The sequence below is a fragment of the Nesoenas mayeri genome (assembly GCF_963082525.1).
Source record: "Nesoenas mayeri genome assembly, chromosome: 18".
In the NCBI taxonomy this organism is placed as follows: domain Eukaryota; kingdom Metazoa; phylum Chordata; class Aves; order Columbiformes; family Columbidae; genus Nesoenas; species Nesoenas mayeri.
In genome coordinates this window covers 7,209,170-7,227,171 of record NC_137566.1, presented here as the reverse complement: position 1 = coordinate 7,227,171, position 18,002 = coordinate 7,209,170, and the positions used below count along the sequence as shown (strand labels likewise).

The window sequence follows — 18,002 nt, the reverse complement described above, 5'->3', positions numbered from 1 at the left end:
CAAGAGCTGGCATCCCTCGCTCTGTGTCCACCGGCAGCATGGGCAGGTTTTTCCCCAAGACAGATGTCCCATCACCGCATCTTTCACTGGATCATGCCATCTTGCTGCCCCGTCTGGCTGGGGTCAGCGGTGACCGAGGGACTGGGCGTATTGCTCTGCAAAAATCGACGGAAATCCTTAATCATGGGGCGGAGGACCTGGATGAGGGCGCTCAGTGCTGCCTGCGTTCCTTCCATGGCTTGTGCCTGTCGCTCCTGGGCGCAGGCCTGCACCTCCTGAGAGCGACGGATCATCTGCAGCAAGTCGTTCTGCTGCTCCAGGTGCTGGGCGATCTCTTTCACGTGCAAGTTGGTCACTCGCTGCTCCTGCAAGAGCTTGGCTGAGTTGAGGGCAATTCGGCTTTTCAGCTCCTGGGGTTTCGCGGACACTTCGTGCTGATGCGCCATCATCTCCAAGGGTGCTTCAGCGGTGACCGTGGTAGGGGCTTCTGTTGTGCAGTACTCCACGACTCCGTCCTCCAGACTGTGGTAGGTTGTCTCTGCAGGAACTGAGAACAAAGGACAGAAAGTGGGTAAGAAGTAGCTGTGATATGGGCATTTTTATCTACAGAACTATTCAATGGATATCGCGGGAATAGCGCCTGTTCAGTGAGATAACATACAATGGACAGCAATGCACAAAATGACCTATTTAAGTCTACTCCACCCTCATTCGAGTTTCTGTCTGGGCTGTGCAGTCCAAAGGAACAGGGCTGGCCTTATCTGTCTAGACAAAATCATTTCTCAACCTCCAGTTCAGAACAATCTTTCCAAGCGACACTAATTCTCAGCAAAGACAAGGCCGAGGTTGGCACTTGTCAAAAAGACAGCTGCTCTTTCTCCCCCTGCTTTTGTCCCCAGAGAAGGGACTGAACAATCTGGGAGATGCAAAAGATATTGCCTTTCCTTGTTCTTAAGGCTGAGCTCAGCTACCAGAGCTGACTTTCGGTACGTGCGTATCTTGCAGCCACTCCCCTGCAGGACCAACACATACTGGGAATGGCATTTTCGTTACAGAGACATGGGGGTTTCTTTCCCTATGTGGGGCTCAGGGTTCATTGTGTGGGAGTGTCTGGGCCCCCTGTGTGACCTTCCGACTCAGCAGGGAGCATCTTCAGCACTCACTCTGGGTCAGCGTGACCGTGGTGGCTGACGCGGTGATGGGTATCTCGGTCCCGTCACCCGCGCCGCAGTCCCCGCTCGGCAAACTGATGATGGTGGCTTCTCCCAGCAGGTTGCAGATGCGCTGCTGCATGGGGGTGAGGATAACCGGGGCGGCGGCGGCGCCCGTTGGGTCTTCACCCTCCGGCCCGTTGCCGTTGCCGTTCTGGCTCTCGCCTCCCCCTTCCATGGCGGCCCGGACTTGGGCCACTTTGCGCCGCACCTCGGTCTTGAGGTCGGACCATTTCTTCTTGACCTCGGGCAGCTCGCGGTGGCAGGTGGCGACGGCGTTGACGCGGCGCAGGATGTCGTGCCAGGCGGCGGCCTTGGCGGCCAGGGGCACGCCGGCGTTGAAGTGGTTGATGAGGAGGTGCTTCCCTCGCTCCAGCTCCTCCACGATGATCTCCACCTCCCGCTCCGAGAAGTTCATCTTCCGCTTCTTGGCCGGGGGCGCCGGGGGCGACGCCATGGCCGGGAGGGGGGCACTGAGGAGGGGGCACTGGGGGACACCCGCGGGCTAGGGGGGGGTCTGACCGGGCCTAGGGGGCCCTGGGGGAGACTGGGAAGGGCCGAGGGGTGGCAGGGCCACCCCCCCGGCCTGCTCACCCCCGGGGCCGGGGACAACAGGGGGGCCTCGAGGCCCCTCAGGGCCCGGAGGTGTCCGTCCCGCCCTCCCCCGCTCCCCCCTTGGCACCGCTAACGATACGCAAATTGCGTACCGCAGCCGCCCCGTAAACCCCGCTCAATGGCCTCCACCCTGCGACACTGGCGTAATGGCTTCCAGAATCAGCCCCCTTTCCTGCCTCGTCTGATTAGGCGGCTGGCCTGCCTGTCAGGCGGAGATCTCGCCTCGCGCCCGCAGCGCCCCGCTGTCATTGGCCAGCTGCGCTGCCCATCGGGGGGCCAAGAGACGGCCCCGCCTCGCCGCTTGTCTCAGGCCATTGGACCTGCGTGAGGGGCTGGGCCCGCCCATGAGTTTCCCCGCTCTAATTCCATTCGGTGCTTGTCCCGTCCATCCACACAGAGCGCCGCCTGCTTTGGAAGCTACCGGATACCTGCCACATCCTTCAAGCTCAAACTGACGCCCGGTTCCCGATCTGATTGGAGATATTGTCGCTTTATTCCCGCCTCCCCCCAGAGGCTTAACCAATGAGAATTTGGTCCAGGCGTTTGTACCGCCCCCTTCCGCCGCGGGCGGTGTTTCCTTTCGATTGGTGCAGGGGAGGGCGTCCCTCTGACGTCATCGCCCTCCCACCCGGCGGGAGCGCGTGGAGGCCGGGGGTGTGGGCGGGGGCGTGTCGCCAGACGCCGGCTCGCGGGCCGCTGCCATTGGCCGGCGCGGCGCGTCACGTGGCGGCCGCGGCGTGTGGCGCGAAGGCGGAAGCGCCCCGTGTCGGTGCCTCGCGGCGGAAGTGCCGCCATTTGCCGGCGTGTGTGAGGAGCGGGCGGGACGATGCCGGGGGCGCGGCGCTCGCTGGCCTCCCCGGTAGTGAGCGGCGTCCTCTGCCCCTGCGGCTCCCTGCGGGCCGCCGGCGCGGCGCCCGGCACGGGGACGGAGGGCAGCGGCGGCGGGAGCGCTGGTCCCTGCGGGCGGGCTCTGTGCGAGGCTTCCGAACAGGACCGGCGGCTCCGCGCCCTCTTCCAGAAGCTCGACGTGAACCGCGACGGCGCGCTCTGCATCCACGACCTGGCCGTGGGCCTGGGCCGCCTCGGGCTGCACCGCACCGAGCTGGACCTGCTGGTGAGGGGCGATGGGCCGGGGGGCTGGGCCGGGCGTTCCGGGTGGCGCGGGGCTGCAGGGCGCTCAGCGGCCCGGGCCCGGGGCGGGGACCCGCCTCGGCGGCAGCGGGGGCGCACTTGTTGCTCCCCAGCGCTTGCACCCGGGTACGTTCCTGCTCCCCTGTTTAGCCGGGAGGACCCCGGGTGAGAACAGGCGGGAGGCAGCGCTGCTCCGCGGGTTTGGGCATTTCTAGGCACCGCCCTGCTGCTGAGAACACCGAACCCCGAGGAATCAAACTTGCCTAACTGAGACATTTCAGATTGAAAACTTGTTGCTCAGACAGGAAGAACCGTAAAAGAAAACCTGCTTTCTGAGAGCTGGGAAGCTTGCCTGCTTACTTACAATTATAAAACTTATTGGAAGGGATAGGGGCAGTCAGGTTGTTGTGCGGTTTTAATCGCGTCATTGCGTTTCCTCGCATTAGTCTGTTTGGCACCGTGTTGCTACTCGAGTTTCTTGGCCGCGGTGGCCGATCCATGACAGATTAACTTGTCTATTTTAAGGGGTTTGAAATATCTTAAAATGTAGGAAGGCTGCTGTGTTTGCAGGGTTTGCACATGGAGTTCACAAAATGTGCAGTGCAGTGACTTTCTGCTTCAGTTTTGGGTGCTGAGCCCCTTCATGATCACACAGCTCTTTGTGTGACAATGCGAGGCTCCAAAGTTCAACGTGATGTTGCTCTATTTAACTGTAATTAGCGTAATTTACATCAGTATAAATCAGAGTAATGGCCTTGTCCTCAGTGCACAGTTTGACCCTGCCTAGTCTCTTGTATTTTATACGCAGGACCATAAAACAGGCAGAGTATCGGGAGGAGAGCAGATAAACACATGGGTGCAGTCAGGATGTGCCATCTCAGAGTTCCTCGGTCCTGCAGGAAGGAAGGAAGAGGAGTTGAAGGATAAATTCTGAGTCACTGAAAAGACATCCAAGCCAAGTGACAGTTTTGCCTCTCTCCCTTTTCTGGGAGTGGTTGCCCCTGTTTGTTTGAGTTCTTTAATTGCCTGTGTCCATCCTTTCCAGAGTTGCTAATTCTTTTCTAACTTTTTAACCCCCAGCACCTTACCTTCCAGCGTTTATTTTTAGTTGGCATCTTGCTTGCTGCTGTAAAATATGAGAATTCTTTGGCAGTGTGAGGATCTTGTGAGGGGTTTGGTTGTGCCGTTTCTAAAAATAACGTTAGCGCTGTGGTAATTTTCTGCAGTGTGCTTTTCGGTAATGAAATGTGATTATACCACATAAATCACTTGTGCGCGCCCCGTGAAATGCTGACCTGCCGCCACCCGTGGGTGCCGGATCCTTTACCTCTGGCAAAAGTCTCTCAGCCACCAGAACGTTCTGTGCTTCGCCTGCACGCCTGCCTTGGTTTGCATTCCCTTGTTTTCCTGGGCATGTTATTCAGTCCAGCCTGACGCTCTCCACACTGAGAGGACTGTGAAACAAAATGCTTTTTTACTTCTCTGCATATAGTTTCTTTGCTGTTCTGCTGGGACAGGAACTGTTCTGTTGGAGGGAAGCGCTGTCTGGATGCTGCTTAACAATCCTGTCTGTCTGCTGAAGCCCTTGTCTGTCACAATTGTTCCTTCTCTTCCCCTACACAGGAAGCGGCTGGTCGGATGAACAGAGTTTGCGAAGCATTGTTGGTATTGCAGAGCATCTCTTAAAAGTGTCCGTTAAGAACAAGGATGCAGAATTCAAAACTTTAACGTTCCATTTAAACACGTGGGAACAGTCCTCGGAGAGCTGGCTAGAAAACTTCCGCGTTGTGTCATTTTTAGGAAAATCAAATAAACTTCCTGTTTCCCAGGCCGTTCTATTAATAAGGCATTCTTTTTTTTGCCCTATCCTTTGCTAATAATGGCTCCTTGACGCTTGAGATAACTAACGTGAAGTCAAACTCAAGGAAAGTGCTTAAAGTGTCAAGATGAAAACCTTTTTGATGTATCGGACGTGATGTTTTGGAGACTGATTTAGGCATAAATCACATGGATTGTGATTAGTAAATTACTTTGTGGCTATGGTGCATTATATTTTTCCTTCCCTGCAGTGGTACATTTGATACGGGTGTTACCTCCTAATGTTTGGGAGACAGACGGAAAAAATATTAGAGGTTATCGGCAATCTGAGCTGCGAGTTGCCAGTCTCTTTGCGTCAGTAGGCTAAAAGTCCTTGTGGTAACAAGAATAGTTTTGGACTGCAACTCGAAACAAAAAAGAGCAATATTTTGACTGCTTCAAGGCTTGAGAGTTCTTACTGAGATAAAACCCTTTGTAGCATTCTTGGAAAATTGCTGCCTTTGGTTTTGGAGGTGGCCTTCTGTGCTGGGGGAGAGAAGGGGTTGTACTCAGATGTCTTTTGAGGTGGAATTTGCTTGTGTAAACAATGCGTATTTTTTTAACCCATGCTGTTATCTTTAAGCCATTTGACCAGTACAGTGTGCCAGATCAGGGAGGCTTTTAAAGAATTGCTTGTTTGTGCTGCTCAGCACGAAGCAGTTCACAAACTGCACTTTGCTTGAGTGCTAAAGTGATAGATACCCATATGAAGGATTTTTTTAAAGGCTTTCATATCCTCCTGTTTAAAGGGGTGGTCTTTTACTGCTAAATTACATCTACCTCTGGAACAGTCAGTCTTGTGTTGCTCCTACTTTCTGACTTCCCTCATGAAAATATTTATATGGACTTATGGAACTGGAAATCTGCACTCAATGGAAATAGGGGTAGTTGAACCAGAACTTTGTTTTCTACTTTGTATCTGGAGATGCTGGATTGTTGAAAGGATGTATAATGGTGCTATTTGTGTATTTGTTAATATAACTGTTTTCCTACTGATCCTGATTAACTGCAGGGCTGGAGGCTATTCTAAAACCTCACCTCTGCTGCTGAAGTCCCAGACAGTTTGAGCTGGTGGAATTCACCCCAGCTGCCTAGAGACAGACTGAATTGGTGAACTTTGTTTGCAGCTGCCTCGTCCGGACTAATTCTCTCGGCTTTAAGAAACAGAGCAAACATAACCCTTGTCTGTTTTCAGTTACGACTGTCCAGGTGCCTCGGCTGTAGGGACGGTGTCCTCCTTGGCATGGAGATGTTTTCTTCTCCCACGTTCATATATGTGACCGCCTATTGCTGCCTTGCTATCAGCTTCCCCATGTGACACTGAATCAGCTGGAATCTCCACGTTTGCTTCCGTCATCTCTTTCTTAGGTCTCTTTGGTCTCCACGTTCGGGCTCTCCAAACTCCCACACCAGTTCTGTTATTCAGTTTTCACATGCAGCGAAGCAGCGTGACTGCTCTGCTGCAGCGTTCTGTTTGCTTCAGGCCTCTCCTCCAAATGCCTTCGCTTTTTAGGTGCCTCTCTGGACTCTTCCAGCTGTCAGAGAATGCTGTATCCGTGCTGTTTGGGGATAGCTCATCAATTAGCTCTTTCGCAAGTGGCTCCATGGATGGATTGAGAAACTCCTTCTATTGTGGCAGTTGTAATCATAAGACAGTTTAATCTTATTTCCGATCACTACTTTATCTTCTGTCACAACATTCTTTAATTATTTGTTTCAGACTCTTTATTTCTGTAACTATTTTACTCTCCAAGACTTTTGAATACTCTGTATTATACTGTGTATAATGTACTGAAATTCTCAGCAACCGTTAAGGGGCAGAGGAAGCAGGGAATCTTTTCTGTGTGATGCTTTCACCTGTTTTCCATTCACAGTCATCTGGCAAAGGAGGACCTGAGTGTTTATTGCACTGCAGAAGTCTGTTTACGATAAAAAGAGCAAAATCCAGTATTGGTCTGTAATCTAGACTGAATTCTGTCTCCCAGCCTGTACGCATTTGGATACAACATCTTCATGGTTTGTGTGTCTTGAATCTTGCTGGGGCAATTGTGGAGCTTTTAGCCAGGCCTTCATAATTCATCACGAAGGGTTGAGCAACACAGCTCGCATCAAACAAATGAAGCAGTGTTACAGTTGGAAATTCCAGTTAATGCGCTTCCTTCTGTTGAAAGGTATTTGCCAACAGCTTCCCAACCACCCATCTCCTGGCTAATCCCAAAGGACAAACATGGATACTCTGAATGGTTCAACACAATGTGAAACTGCTTTCAGTAACTTGTTAAGTGACTCCACATGTTTATGTAAAATGTGCATTAGAACAGCAAGCAAAAAAGGTCATATTTGTTGGGTCTGTAGGGGTGGAGGCCTGTTCTTGAGCTGCGTAGATGATGAGCTGTGTGGTTTGCTGAAGACCTGTTCTCATGCACTTGGGAAACCTGATGCAAGAGCAGAACTGTAGGTCAGTGATGTAGTTGTAGATAAAGCCTCGGAGTCTGCGGTAAGTGGATGAGTTGGTGTGAATTCTGGGTTCTGCTCCCTTCTCTTAGGCACGCTGAAAACTCAAATGAACTCTTTGTAATCAATCAAACGAGTTCTTGACAGCTGCCACAAAGACTTTGAGAAGAAATACAAGGATTGGCTTTGGCACAAGCAAACTTCTCAGCGCCGTGTCGGTTATTAATAGACTTGGCCAGCGGCCTCCTGAAGCGAGAGCTTCGCTGGGCTGTGACAAAGAATGTCAGGGCAGACGGGCTGGCACGCTGGCGATTGTCACCCCGGCTGGTCCCAGAGGTCCTGCGGGGACGGATGCTGGAGACCAGCGGCTCTCGCTCCGGAATGGTGAAAGTCTTTACTCGAACTTGGTCTCGGGTCACCAGCCACGCCTCAGCGTGATTAATGCGTTAAACTGGCCGTGCATGTCCACACTATGTTCAAAGGGATGGATTGGAAACAAGTTTTTAGGTGCAAATATATATGAGAAACTCACTCTTGCGTAAGTTTACCTTGCGTATAAACAAACAATGGTGGATTAGGCAAGTGTTGCTGTATGTTTGTGTATGTACAAGACTGGGTATATAATTTTTGAGAGATACAATCTTGGAATGTTCTTCCAGGATTGTTTTTTTGTCCTACCTTGCAGCAAATTGGAGAAGCCTGGTGCTTCTCAGGTTTATTTAGCTGAGGCCTTTGTCCTATTTGCAGAGCGATAATGAGCGAAGGTAGCGACTGACCTTTGGGAGATAGAGACGCAACGTCGACTTGAGCGTATCAGTTCTAAATGTTGATGTTCTGTGTGAGTCTCTCTTGCAGAAATGCGTCCTGCGTGTCGCTGGTGTGGCCTCGCAGCGTTGTGTTTCCTGATGGATGGTGTGTATTCTGAACTCTGTCATGACGTGAATTCTGTGGGATCCCTGAGTCAAATGAAACAACAGAACTCATCCAAAGCGTCTGATTGTGCCTGCGTAGAATATGCAGCAGGATTTTGGTCTTTCAACACGTTCTGTGGGGTTTTATTTAGTGACAAGGGCTGGATGCCTCAGAAAGTAGTGGAAAATGTCTCGTTCTCATCTGAGGCATTGGATTATTAGTCAGCTCAAGGAGGGGAAAAAATGAAATTACTGAGATAAGGGCAGATAAAAAACCAACAGGACTTCAGTATACTTATTGTTTCTTTTTATTTCTTTATAAAGAAGCAAAACCAGCCATGGGTCTAGCTGACTAGAGAGCAGAATCCTTAAATGGTTGACCTGTTAACAAGATGACCTCAAGCCCATAAAAAAGACATGGTTTCCTGTTCGAGAGCCCTACAAAATGGTGACACTGCAGTTCTGTGCTCTCTGTTGCATATATTGTAACGTGAAATGGTGTAGGGAGGAGGAGAAGTGGGAGGGATTTTTTTTTTCTTTCAGACCTACTTGTAGCAAATGGTAAATGAGCCTTTGTTCTTGTTCATGTCCTATCGCTATATTTGTCCCTTTGAATGTGGGACATGAGCTCACTTCAGTGATGCCCCAGACTTTGTCTCGGTTGGAGAAGCGGAGCTGAGATAACTAATGTCAATGTAGAAACGCAACGGAGATGTCTTAGTTTTTTCCAAGTTAGGTGCAGCGAGCCGCAGGGACGTTTCTGGCAGTTCAAGTGGCTTACGGTGGAGAATTCCGCTGTAAGAGAAATTGTTGAAATTTTTCGATCATGAGTTCCTCGGAAAGGCAAAGCTGTTTGGTATGTAGATCCACGTCGTTTAGCCGAAGGAGAGCAGGGGCTGTGCGAACGTGAGCCTGGGCCGGGCTGCCTGAGGCCGTAGTTTCTCACAAGCTATTTTCCTGGTTCACTTTCTAGTGCAGCGAGAAGCTGACTTTCTAATGTTCGAGTGCTAAGGATGCCCTTTCCCTTGGTCAGTCCCCAGTTCTTCATGTGATACTGTACGACCTCAGTGGAACTCGCTGTTCTGGACGATGGCCGCATGTTTCCCCCCTTCTGAGCCATCTCTATCTATTTGGCGCTGGCCCCTGGTTGCCTTAATATATCAACTAGAATAGCTAATTGCTTGTGCCAGGGTTCCTATAACGAGGTGACCTGGGTTTCTTTGTAGTGTTCACTGAACTGTGCTTTGTCACCGTACTATATTAATGTAGTTGAATGTTTAAACATTAGTGGCTAAGATGTTTAGATTTTATGGCATGGTGCAAGAAGCACCGTGCAGGGTTAACTTTGGCTTTTTGAAAAGTAGAAAGTATTAATGTTTTCCTCTTTCAGAAATTACATTTGAAAGGATAAGGGATGGTTGAAAGAGCGGCAGTGCCCTGTCTGGGTGGCACACATGTGGGCACTGCTCCTTTTCTGGGGTGCGTCCAGGAGAGCTCCCAAAGGGGACGGGTGAGTCACGGCCAATTCTTGCGGGGTCACCTAAGGGACTAGAGACATCGACCGCAGTGGCAGCTCTGGAGGAGGAGGAGAAGGGTCATTGCTCCGAGCACAGCTCCCTTCCCTCTGCCCCCCTTTCTTTTCACCCTCCTTCCTGCATTTTTTATGTGTTAGCTAGCTGTCTGGTGACGAGGCTCAGATTCTTGCTGGAAAATGCTGTGCATTTACTCAAAAGTCTCCAAAAAGGCATCTGAAAGCAAATGGTCTGAGTCTGAATTTCTGCCTGGTACTACCAGTGTGGAAAGGGCAAGTGCCTGTTTGAAAACTGGGATTTCAAACTGAGCAGGTACCAAGATGTGGCCTGAAGAGGACACGAGATGCCTTGGGTTTGTGGCTTAGAACAGAACCTCCCTCTGACAGCTTGTAGTACTGAGGAAAATATTGTTTCAATTAAGCAAAACACGTCACTCTCTTGCTCTTTCCTTTCTCCTTTGTCTCCGTTTGGACAGATTACACGACTTCATTGTCGGCTTCTCCTCCGGCTATCTAGTGACTACCCATTTTGGTGGTGTCAGATGCTGGGGCCAGCTGCCACAGGCGCCCTCTGTCCCCAGTGACTGGTGTGGTGGCCGAGAGCCAGTGTCAGGTCAGTCCTGGGGCTTTTCTGCCTGGAAAAGCCTGGGCTTGTTTCATGAAAACAGCTGGAACTGGAGGACTGACCGTCAGCTAATGAAGCTGAGGTTGAGAAAGCTCTTGCCGTCCAGCCTAGGTGTTTGTTCATGATTTCTAGACAAGTAAATTTTTGTTGCTTGCCTGTTCCTTTGTGTCACTGAGCCCGGACTCGCAGCATTTATTGCATCTTTTCTTATGTGTGAATGATTGGCTTTGTGGTGGTGTTGGTAGGGTAATACTTCCCCAGAAATTCCCTGTAGGAGAGCGGTTGTCTTGCCTCTGGCTATAATCATCTTGCTGTTAGTAGGTTTATTATTCTGACCTAATAAAATTCCCCACTTGGTAAAAGAAATGCCTTTTTTTTTTTCCCCCCCATAAATATGATTAGAAAAGTCTGTCTGTTCTCAAGGAGCTGTGTGGATTTGTGTGGCGGCACAATTCCTCTGAGGTTTCCTTCAGCGTGGACAAAGGCCAAGGAAGCATTGCTGAGTTTCTGCTTTAATTGCACCCCAGGCATGTAATTTCTTGCACAAATTATTATTTTACTACGCAATCTCTGCCTGAACAAAGGAAGATGGGGTCCCCGCTGTGCATACACCACTAAAGCTAAGACTATGCTGAGAAACTAAGAAATAGTGTCAAGTAACATCAGCTGATTTAAAGGGTCCTTGCGAGCACCAGCCCAGCATTAAGTGACCACTGGGGACAAATCCCAAGTGCCGCTCAGGTGCTTTGCCGTCTGTATTGTGATCCGTAGCTCTGTGGGCAGCAGGGCCCGTCTGCCCACACCACAGGCAGCTCTGCTGCCATTTCCACAGGCACTGGGGCGTTTTTGGCCCTTGTCCATGAGTCCCCTCAGCTGGTTAGCCCGGCAGAAAGCTCTGTAATTTTTGGCTGGGTCAACGAGGCTATTGGAGGAGCACGGTAAGGACAGAGCTGATGTGTGGGGCGACCTCTTAGCGGCAGCGAGCTCCGGATCAGTGCGCTGCTTCTTGTGAAACCACAGCCTGGGGCTAAGAGAAGCTGTTTTGGAAGAACTGTGCCCAGTTCAGAAAATCTGCTTTGTTCCTTCTCTGGCTTGAGAGCATTAGAACCTTTCAGATGTCAGCTTAAAGGATCTGAATCACTCTGTTTGAGAAAGTAGTTTAACTTTTGTGCTTGTGGTTGTGATGACTGGCAACAGCTCAAGGTAATTGAGACATGACAAATACTCCTTACTCTCTTCTACCTGAGCATCTACTCCATCCCAATGAGAACTGGACTGTGCCATTCTGCAGAGAGGGCCAGGGCTTTCCCTGTGCTCTCGCCCCAGCATCACTGCCCCTGAGTTTTATAGATTTCTCTGTTTTGTCATGTTTTTGTGTGTATCGACTTTTAAGGTAAAAAACTTCGTTGTTCTACTATATGTAGACCTTATGATTAAACAGCATTTTTTTCCTCCTAAGTAAGTCTGAAGAGTATTTGCGGAAGAATTCTTTAATGTGATGTCTTCTTTGTGCTCATCTCTCACTTTTTCCATTACTCAGGTTGGTTAGAGGAATTCAACATTAACAAGTGCCCGAAAGTGTGATGTTTTGTGTTCTTCCTCTACAATTTATTTCCGAATTGGCTACTGAAAGCTTGGAGTTCTTGCAGGTTTTGGATTGTGTTATTCTATCTAATATCTGTGAAACAAAAGTATCCTATAGTCTTGTCGTTCTGAAGAGTTAAAAAGCAGAAGACTTAGGTCCTCTGCTCACTGTGCACCTCGCTGTGCTACTGTGGGTAGGGAGCCTTGGTGATGGAAGCTGTGATCTGTACTTACTTATTCTTTGTGTTCAAAAAACCAAACTCTTCTCTTACAGAAAAGTCATAATCCTTTGGAAAGGGAGGCACGCAGTGCCCTCTGTCTGTAGATGCAAAAGGCAAGAATCTAGGACCACAAAGTAAGTTGTTGATACTTTAAAGTGGAATATGAGCCCTTTTTGTCTCCAGGCTGCTGATGTGCTGGCCAGGTATGGGCTGCTTCATTCACCAAGCTGGGGTGGCTTTTCTGGGGGTGCCCTCGCCAGGACACTGACAGCCCCAGCTTTAGAGCCAGGGCTACGAGTAATTGCTGCTGTGGCAGCAGAGGGAAACGTGGCATTTTTTGCAAAAATTCAAGGAATGTCATGTGTTTTGTGTTTATATGTTGATAAAAACGTGTAGTCCTGCTGTGGCTCAACCTGCAGCTTGGCTAATTCTGCACTCGAGTGTGTGGCTAAAGGCTCCTTCAGCACAAGGACTCACCGGCAATAGTGTAACTGCAGCGTATTAGGTCTTGCCTAGCCGAACAGCCATAAATGCTGTGTGAGTGTGTTGCTGTGTTGTGCTGAAAGCCAAACGGCAGAAGCACAATGCAGCACCAAAGAGCTGTTTGTAATGACAGATGAGACTATAATAGACCAGAGAGAGAGGGTGCAGTGAGAGGTTAATTCAGCCGTGGCTGGGAAAAGCCGGAGAACCATCTGCCGCTCAAACAAAGAGCTGCAGCCAAAGCCGCCGAGCCTCAGAAGCGGGTCTGTACGCTCCTCGGACGACCCTGTGCTGCTGAATTGCTGTGGTTCTGCTCTCCGGATTGCCGCCCTCCCTGCCCGTACCTGCCCGCGGAGCCGGCAGCGCGCTCGTGTGCCGTGTCCCGCGCGCTCCCGCCGGCTGCGCGCGCTGCCGGCCCCGGAGCACCGCGGCGCTGGGAGCGAGGATTGGCTGGGCGCTGCTGCAGTGGGGATGCAGGCTGGGTGTGCAGCCTCGGCTGCTCCTGCGATGTGCTGGGAGGATGAGCCGGGACGCGCAGGTTAATTGGCAGCTCTGAGAAGCTTCTCTCGGAGAGGGTTCATTTTTAGCTTTCCTCTTAAGCGTGGCGTCTCGGCTTCTCTGTCCAAGCAGTCTCCAAAGCTCAGCGTCTTGGCTTTGCCGTGCCAGGGGGCTTGTGCTTTTGTCTATTGCCATCAGATTTCTGAGGCTCTGGTACAATGAGCTGCTTGTCAGGCCAGGCACGACTGCAGTAGCAGCGATTTCAAAAGGCAGGAAGCATCCGCAGGAGCGGTCTGTAAAGAATCCGAGCCCGTGGAGTCGCTGGGTTGAACCTCCCGCTGCCTGCCGTGCCGATTCCCGTTTTTGGGGGTGTTTGGTAGTGCAGTCACATCATCCTTGGCAGCGGGCAGCTCCGAGCGCGCAGGGTTTCCCTGCCTGGGACGCTCGCTGGAGCAGCGATGCTGCAGACCCTTTGGCATTTTCTGTCTAGCTTCCTTCCCAGGGCCATATGCCAAGGTCCTGCAGATGAAAAAGAGGATGAGCCCAGAAACACCAGCCCACTTCCAGGCCCCGGGGAGAAAGGGCCAAAGATGTTGGGGAAGCCACAGGACAGAGGGACTGATCCCACTGAAAGGAGACCAACTATCCTACTGGTGGTTGGACCCGCAGAGCATTTTCCAAAGGTAAAATGGGATATCCAGGGGCCTGAGGAGGGGTTGGCGCACATGGCAGCGGAGCGTGGGGTCTGTGGGAGTCAGAGGTGTTGCAGATGGAGTGTGTGAGTAGATGGGGGTGTCTGTGCGTGTATTTGGGGAGGGGGGAGAGGAACAGGAGGAGGGAGCAGGGTCCAATGCATGTTCTTGCTGAAGGGACCCAGGGGGTGACTGTGAAGAGGTGATCTAACCTTTCAGACTTGATGTTCTAAGGCGGGGGGAAAAAAACACTGTGTAGGGGCAAAGGGGAACACGGGGGTCTCGAAGGTTCCTGGGCAACTTGTAAGAAGCGTGACTGAGGGGGCAGGGAATGATAATGCAGATTCATCGTGAGTCCTACCCTTGCACTTGGGACTGGCAAAGGGTCAAATAGATCCTAAAACATTCCGGAGTCAGTCTCTGGTAATTCGGCAAGCCTCTGGAAATGCTAGCCTTTTTTGAGCAAATGAGTAGTAACTGGCTGTATGATTTGAATGGCACAGCCCGGAGGAGAGGAAAGCCTGTACCTGGGGAGCGGGTGGCACAAGGGAGAGACTAAAACCTGCCTGAGGGTGGGAACTTCCCTGGGGGTGGGAGAGCGGGGAGGTGGTGGGTGCGCACAATTGGCGGAGAATAAATGGTGAAGCTTTGTCTGGGGGGAGGCGAACAAAAGCCGCTTAGTTTAGTGCCTGGGCTTCTAGCACAGCGCTGGCTGACTGCAATCAGTTCGTTTTTGATGGGGAGGGAACGCTGTCTGTCTCTCCTGAGGATGGTGCAGTTAAAACCAAGGGTGTGACACGGGATTAGGGGAGAAGGAGTTGGGCACAACCCCTGTGAGTGATGGGAGTTTGGGCTGGTACTGAAGGGCTGCAGCAGGGGCAGGGCTGCCTGACTTGCAGGGTACGGCGAATCAGGCATGGTTGTTGCTGTCGACTTTCTCGTTAAAATGGAGAACAGACAGGTTCAAATTGTAAAGGGGACGAATATCTTTGCTGCTGCCGTTTTGAATAGAAATGGGCAAAGTGACATTTTGCATCCTGGGGAGCAGAAGCCACTCCCTGCTTGAACCAGACTGGAAAATCTGCAGGGACTTTTGCCTTCATCTGTATCTTTAGCAGTTAGCGCTGTGCATCCTCTTCAAAGAGAGGAGTGTGTGCATTTTGAGAAGAGGAGGACTTCTGTGCACAGAGGTTGAAGAAGGACAGAGGCTCAGAACTGAAGGAGGTTGTGATGAAAACCTTGAAAAGCGTAGGACTGAAAATCTCTGGTGCCTTCCAGGGAACAATGGTCCCTCAGTCAGGGTGAGTCCGTCTGTTCACACCTGCAAATGAAGCTTTCTCTGAGAGCTGATACCAATCTCCTCTTTCCTGTGTGACCATGGGACATTTTGCTACATGGGAACCCTAAAATTGGCTAATGGAGAAATACCTAGAGGATAAAGGTGTGGTAAAATTGAGTTACTGCAGCTTAGGATGTAACTGCCCATCTGCTAGGAGGTTGTGACTGTGTAATTTTAGCCTGCCCTGATTGTAAAGTAAAACGCAGCATAAAGCTCCTCAGTTGAGGATTATGCAGATATGTTTTACCTTACAGTCCAGGCCGGCTAATACTGCATCCAGCCGTCGTGGCTTGGCTGGTGGACAGTAACTTGTTAAGCTGCAATGACTTGTTTGTGCTTGATCAGATATCTGTGTTCTAATTACCTGTCTGAAGGAGAAGTGTTGCAAAAAGTCTCCTACAGCCTTAGGGATAGATTATAAACCCATGTGAGCAACTGGTATTATTTGGTGTTTAAAGAAAATGCGGGGGACACACGGCTTTTGTTCTCTGCCACTGAATGTCTGACCTTGGGAGAAGTCTCTTGAGTGGTATGGCACTTTATGTTGTAAAAAAGCCTGTAACTACATATCTGCCGAAAACACACAAAATATCACGCACAGTATTTAGGTTACTATAAGGAATTTGCATATATCAATAAATTGCACATGAGTTAATTCCTAGACCTGGCTCTTCGATCTTCACATTGCACTTGGTGTGTTTCTGCTCCAACGCTGCCTTGACGGTAACGATTTCAACCAGAAGCTGTTTCTGCAAATATGGGAGAAAATACTGCTTGCAAAGGTGATGTGTTGGCCCCTGGGTGTGTTTACACAGGAAAGAGGTATGATCTGCCCCTGATGTCACCATCTGGACTTGTAACTTTGGATCTGTGTGTCGTCAGTGGGAAAGGTCACCTTTCCTGGTTGCCTTTGTGACAAATATCATGTAGTGATGTCTCCGGTCTCTGTCCTTCCCCTTGCACAGCCTTGGCTGGCTGCAGCTTTCCTCTGCTGGGGTCTCTTAAATGATTAACTTCCCTCCTTCGTACACTTTACACTCTGTGCTTTGTGAGAACCTTCTGTACTGTACAATTAATTATAAGCTCGTTTCTAGAAATTAAAAAATACCAAGTCAGCAGGACCTAGGGAAAACTTTGAGCAATAGGGGCTCTTTCTCCAGCCCATGGTGTACTTGCCGAGAAAGCTGTTTTGCCTGTGAAGGAAGATGTTAGTTATGTGGCTGTGCTGCTCACTGGCACTTGATATTTTTAGAGACTTTTTTTTTAGCAGAATAAATTCAAAATTAAACAGCATACTTTCCTGCTCCTTGTATGGCTGCATCCTCCCATCCTTTGGGAGGTACCTTCTGGAATGTAGTAAACCGGTGATGAAACAGATTCTTAGAAGAGTACAAATGACTTGGAAAGGTTAGCATTGGAATGGCGGAGTGTTGAAACTGGTAACTCGTGCAGCATTTGAATAAGAACCAAATCCTATTAATAAAATGGACAGTGAGTTTGCAGATTCGTTGATGGCAAGAAAAGAAAACCTCCTGTGGAAGGAAGATGGGCCCAGTTGGTGCTTCCTTCAGCAGAGGAGGGTGTTAGCTGGGCTTTGTCAGCAGAATTGGTGGATGGAAGAACCATCAGGGAGGAGTGACTTGAAAGGACTGACTGGAATTGGAGCTCCGTGCCCTGTCCTCGGTGTGATCATCAATAAGCAGTGCTAATGAGGGCTGGGGTGTCCATAGCTCGGTCTGAAGCCCTGGGGGCTACAGCCCACTGCTTGGGACCGGCTGCGTGTGCCCAGCCTTGGCTGGTGACCCTGTACTGGTTGTGTTCCAGCAGCTCTGGAGAGCTGTCTGGCTTTTGAGTACTTCCAGGATTACCCAGGGTTCTTTTAGGTGAAATCTAAGTACTTGTTAATGCCCCTTTAAGTTCTCTTTGTCATTATAACCAGAATTGCTGGTATAAACTTCATTCATAATCTGTATCTCCTTAGCTTGCTGTCCTGTAATTAACACCCTGCTTAAAATCAGCTTTCTTAACCTCATTACCTTTCTCCTTTCCTCTGACGTAGTTAGTAGGGCTTTTTTCCTAAAATGTGCAGATTTTGCCTTTTGTCTTTAGCTGCCAACTCTACAGAGTTTATTAGGAAAATCTGCATCATGTTGGCATAGCAACTGAGCTGCCAAGCGGCTAGAATAGTGATGCTTGGCAACTCGTGGGAAGGACTACGGGGGATCTTAAGGGCTCGGTGGGGCAAATCTGAGTTAAATTTGTTCCCTTGCTACCTGGAGCTGGGGGAGCTGCTCGTGGTGGCCAGGCTGCTGAAGGCATTTGATTTTGGCCAGCGGTGGGGCGCATCGGGGTGCTGGTTGCCGTGAGAATCGGCTCGGTGGGAAGGCTGGGCCGTGCTGTTGGTGTGCATGTGGTGAGCTGCTGCAGCTGATCTTTAAGAGGATCTGGAGCCCCTGAGAAGATCCAGTTTTCGTGCGGAGAGACGTCAGCGGGGAGTAGGTTAAGCCTGGTTAGGTAACGTGGCAGCAGTGCCGTGGTAGGTGAGGTGACGAGAGGGCTAGAGCGCCGCTGTAGGTCACGATTCTCAAGGGTACTGAGTTGCCGTGAGTCGTGATCTATTAAGCTTTTTTTTTAAAAAAAAAAATCCTCAAAATAAAGCTTCAGATTAAATATTCCCAAGTTGTGTGAATGACGTGCAGCTCCACAAACAGCTTGTTACAGACCTTGGCTTTTCTTTTAATCTAAAGAACAAAATACCACGGGAAGGATGTAAAGGCCCCTTGTGCATTAGGATGTGAGGAGAGGAGCGCTTATTGGACTTTGCACTGGCTGGGCAGTCTGTTTAAACAG

General features: G+C 50.2%; 1 protein-coding gene across 1 annotated transcript; it reads right to left on the bottom strand.

Moving 5' to 3' along the window:
- Nucleotides 1-1,857, bottom strand: NAIF1 (nuclear apoptosis inducing factor 1). Its single transcript, XM_080356159.1, has 2 exons — nucleotides 1,164-1,857; nucleotides 1-547 (listed from the first exon to the last, which is right to left on the bottom strand). The coding sequence occupies exons 1-2, from the start codon at nucleotides 1,666-1,668 to the stop codon at nucleotides 84-86; spliced, it is 969 nt and encodes a 322-aa protein (XP_080212285.1). The 5' UTR covers nucleotides 1,669-1,857; the 3' UTR covers nucleotides 1-83.
- Between the last annotated feature and the right edge of the window lie 16,145 nt (nucleotides 1,858-18,002).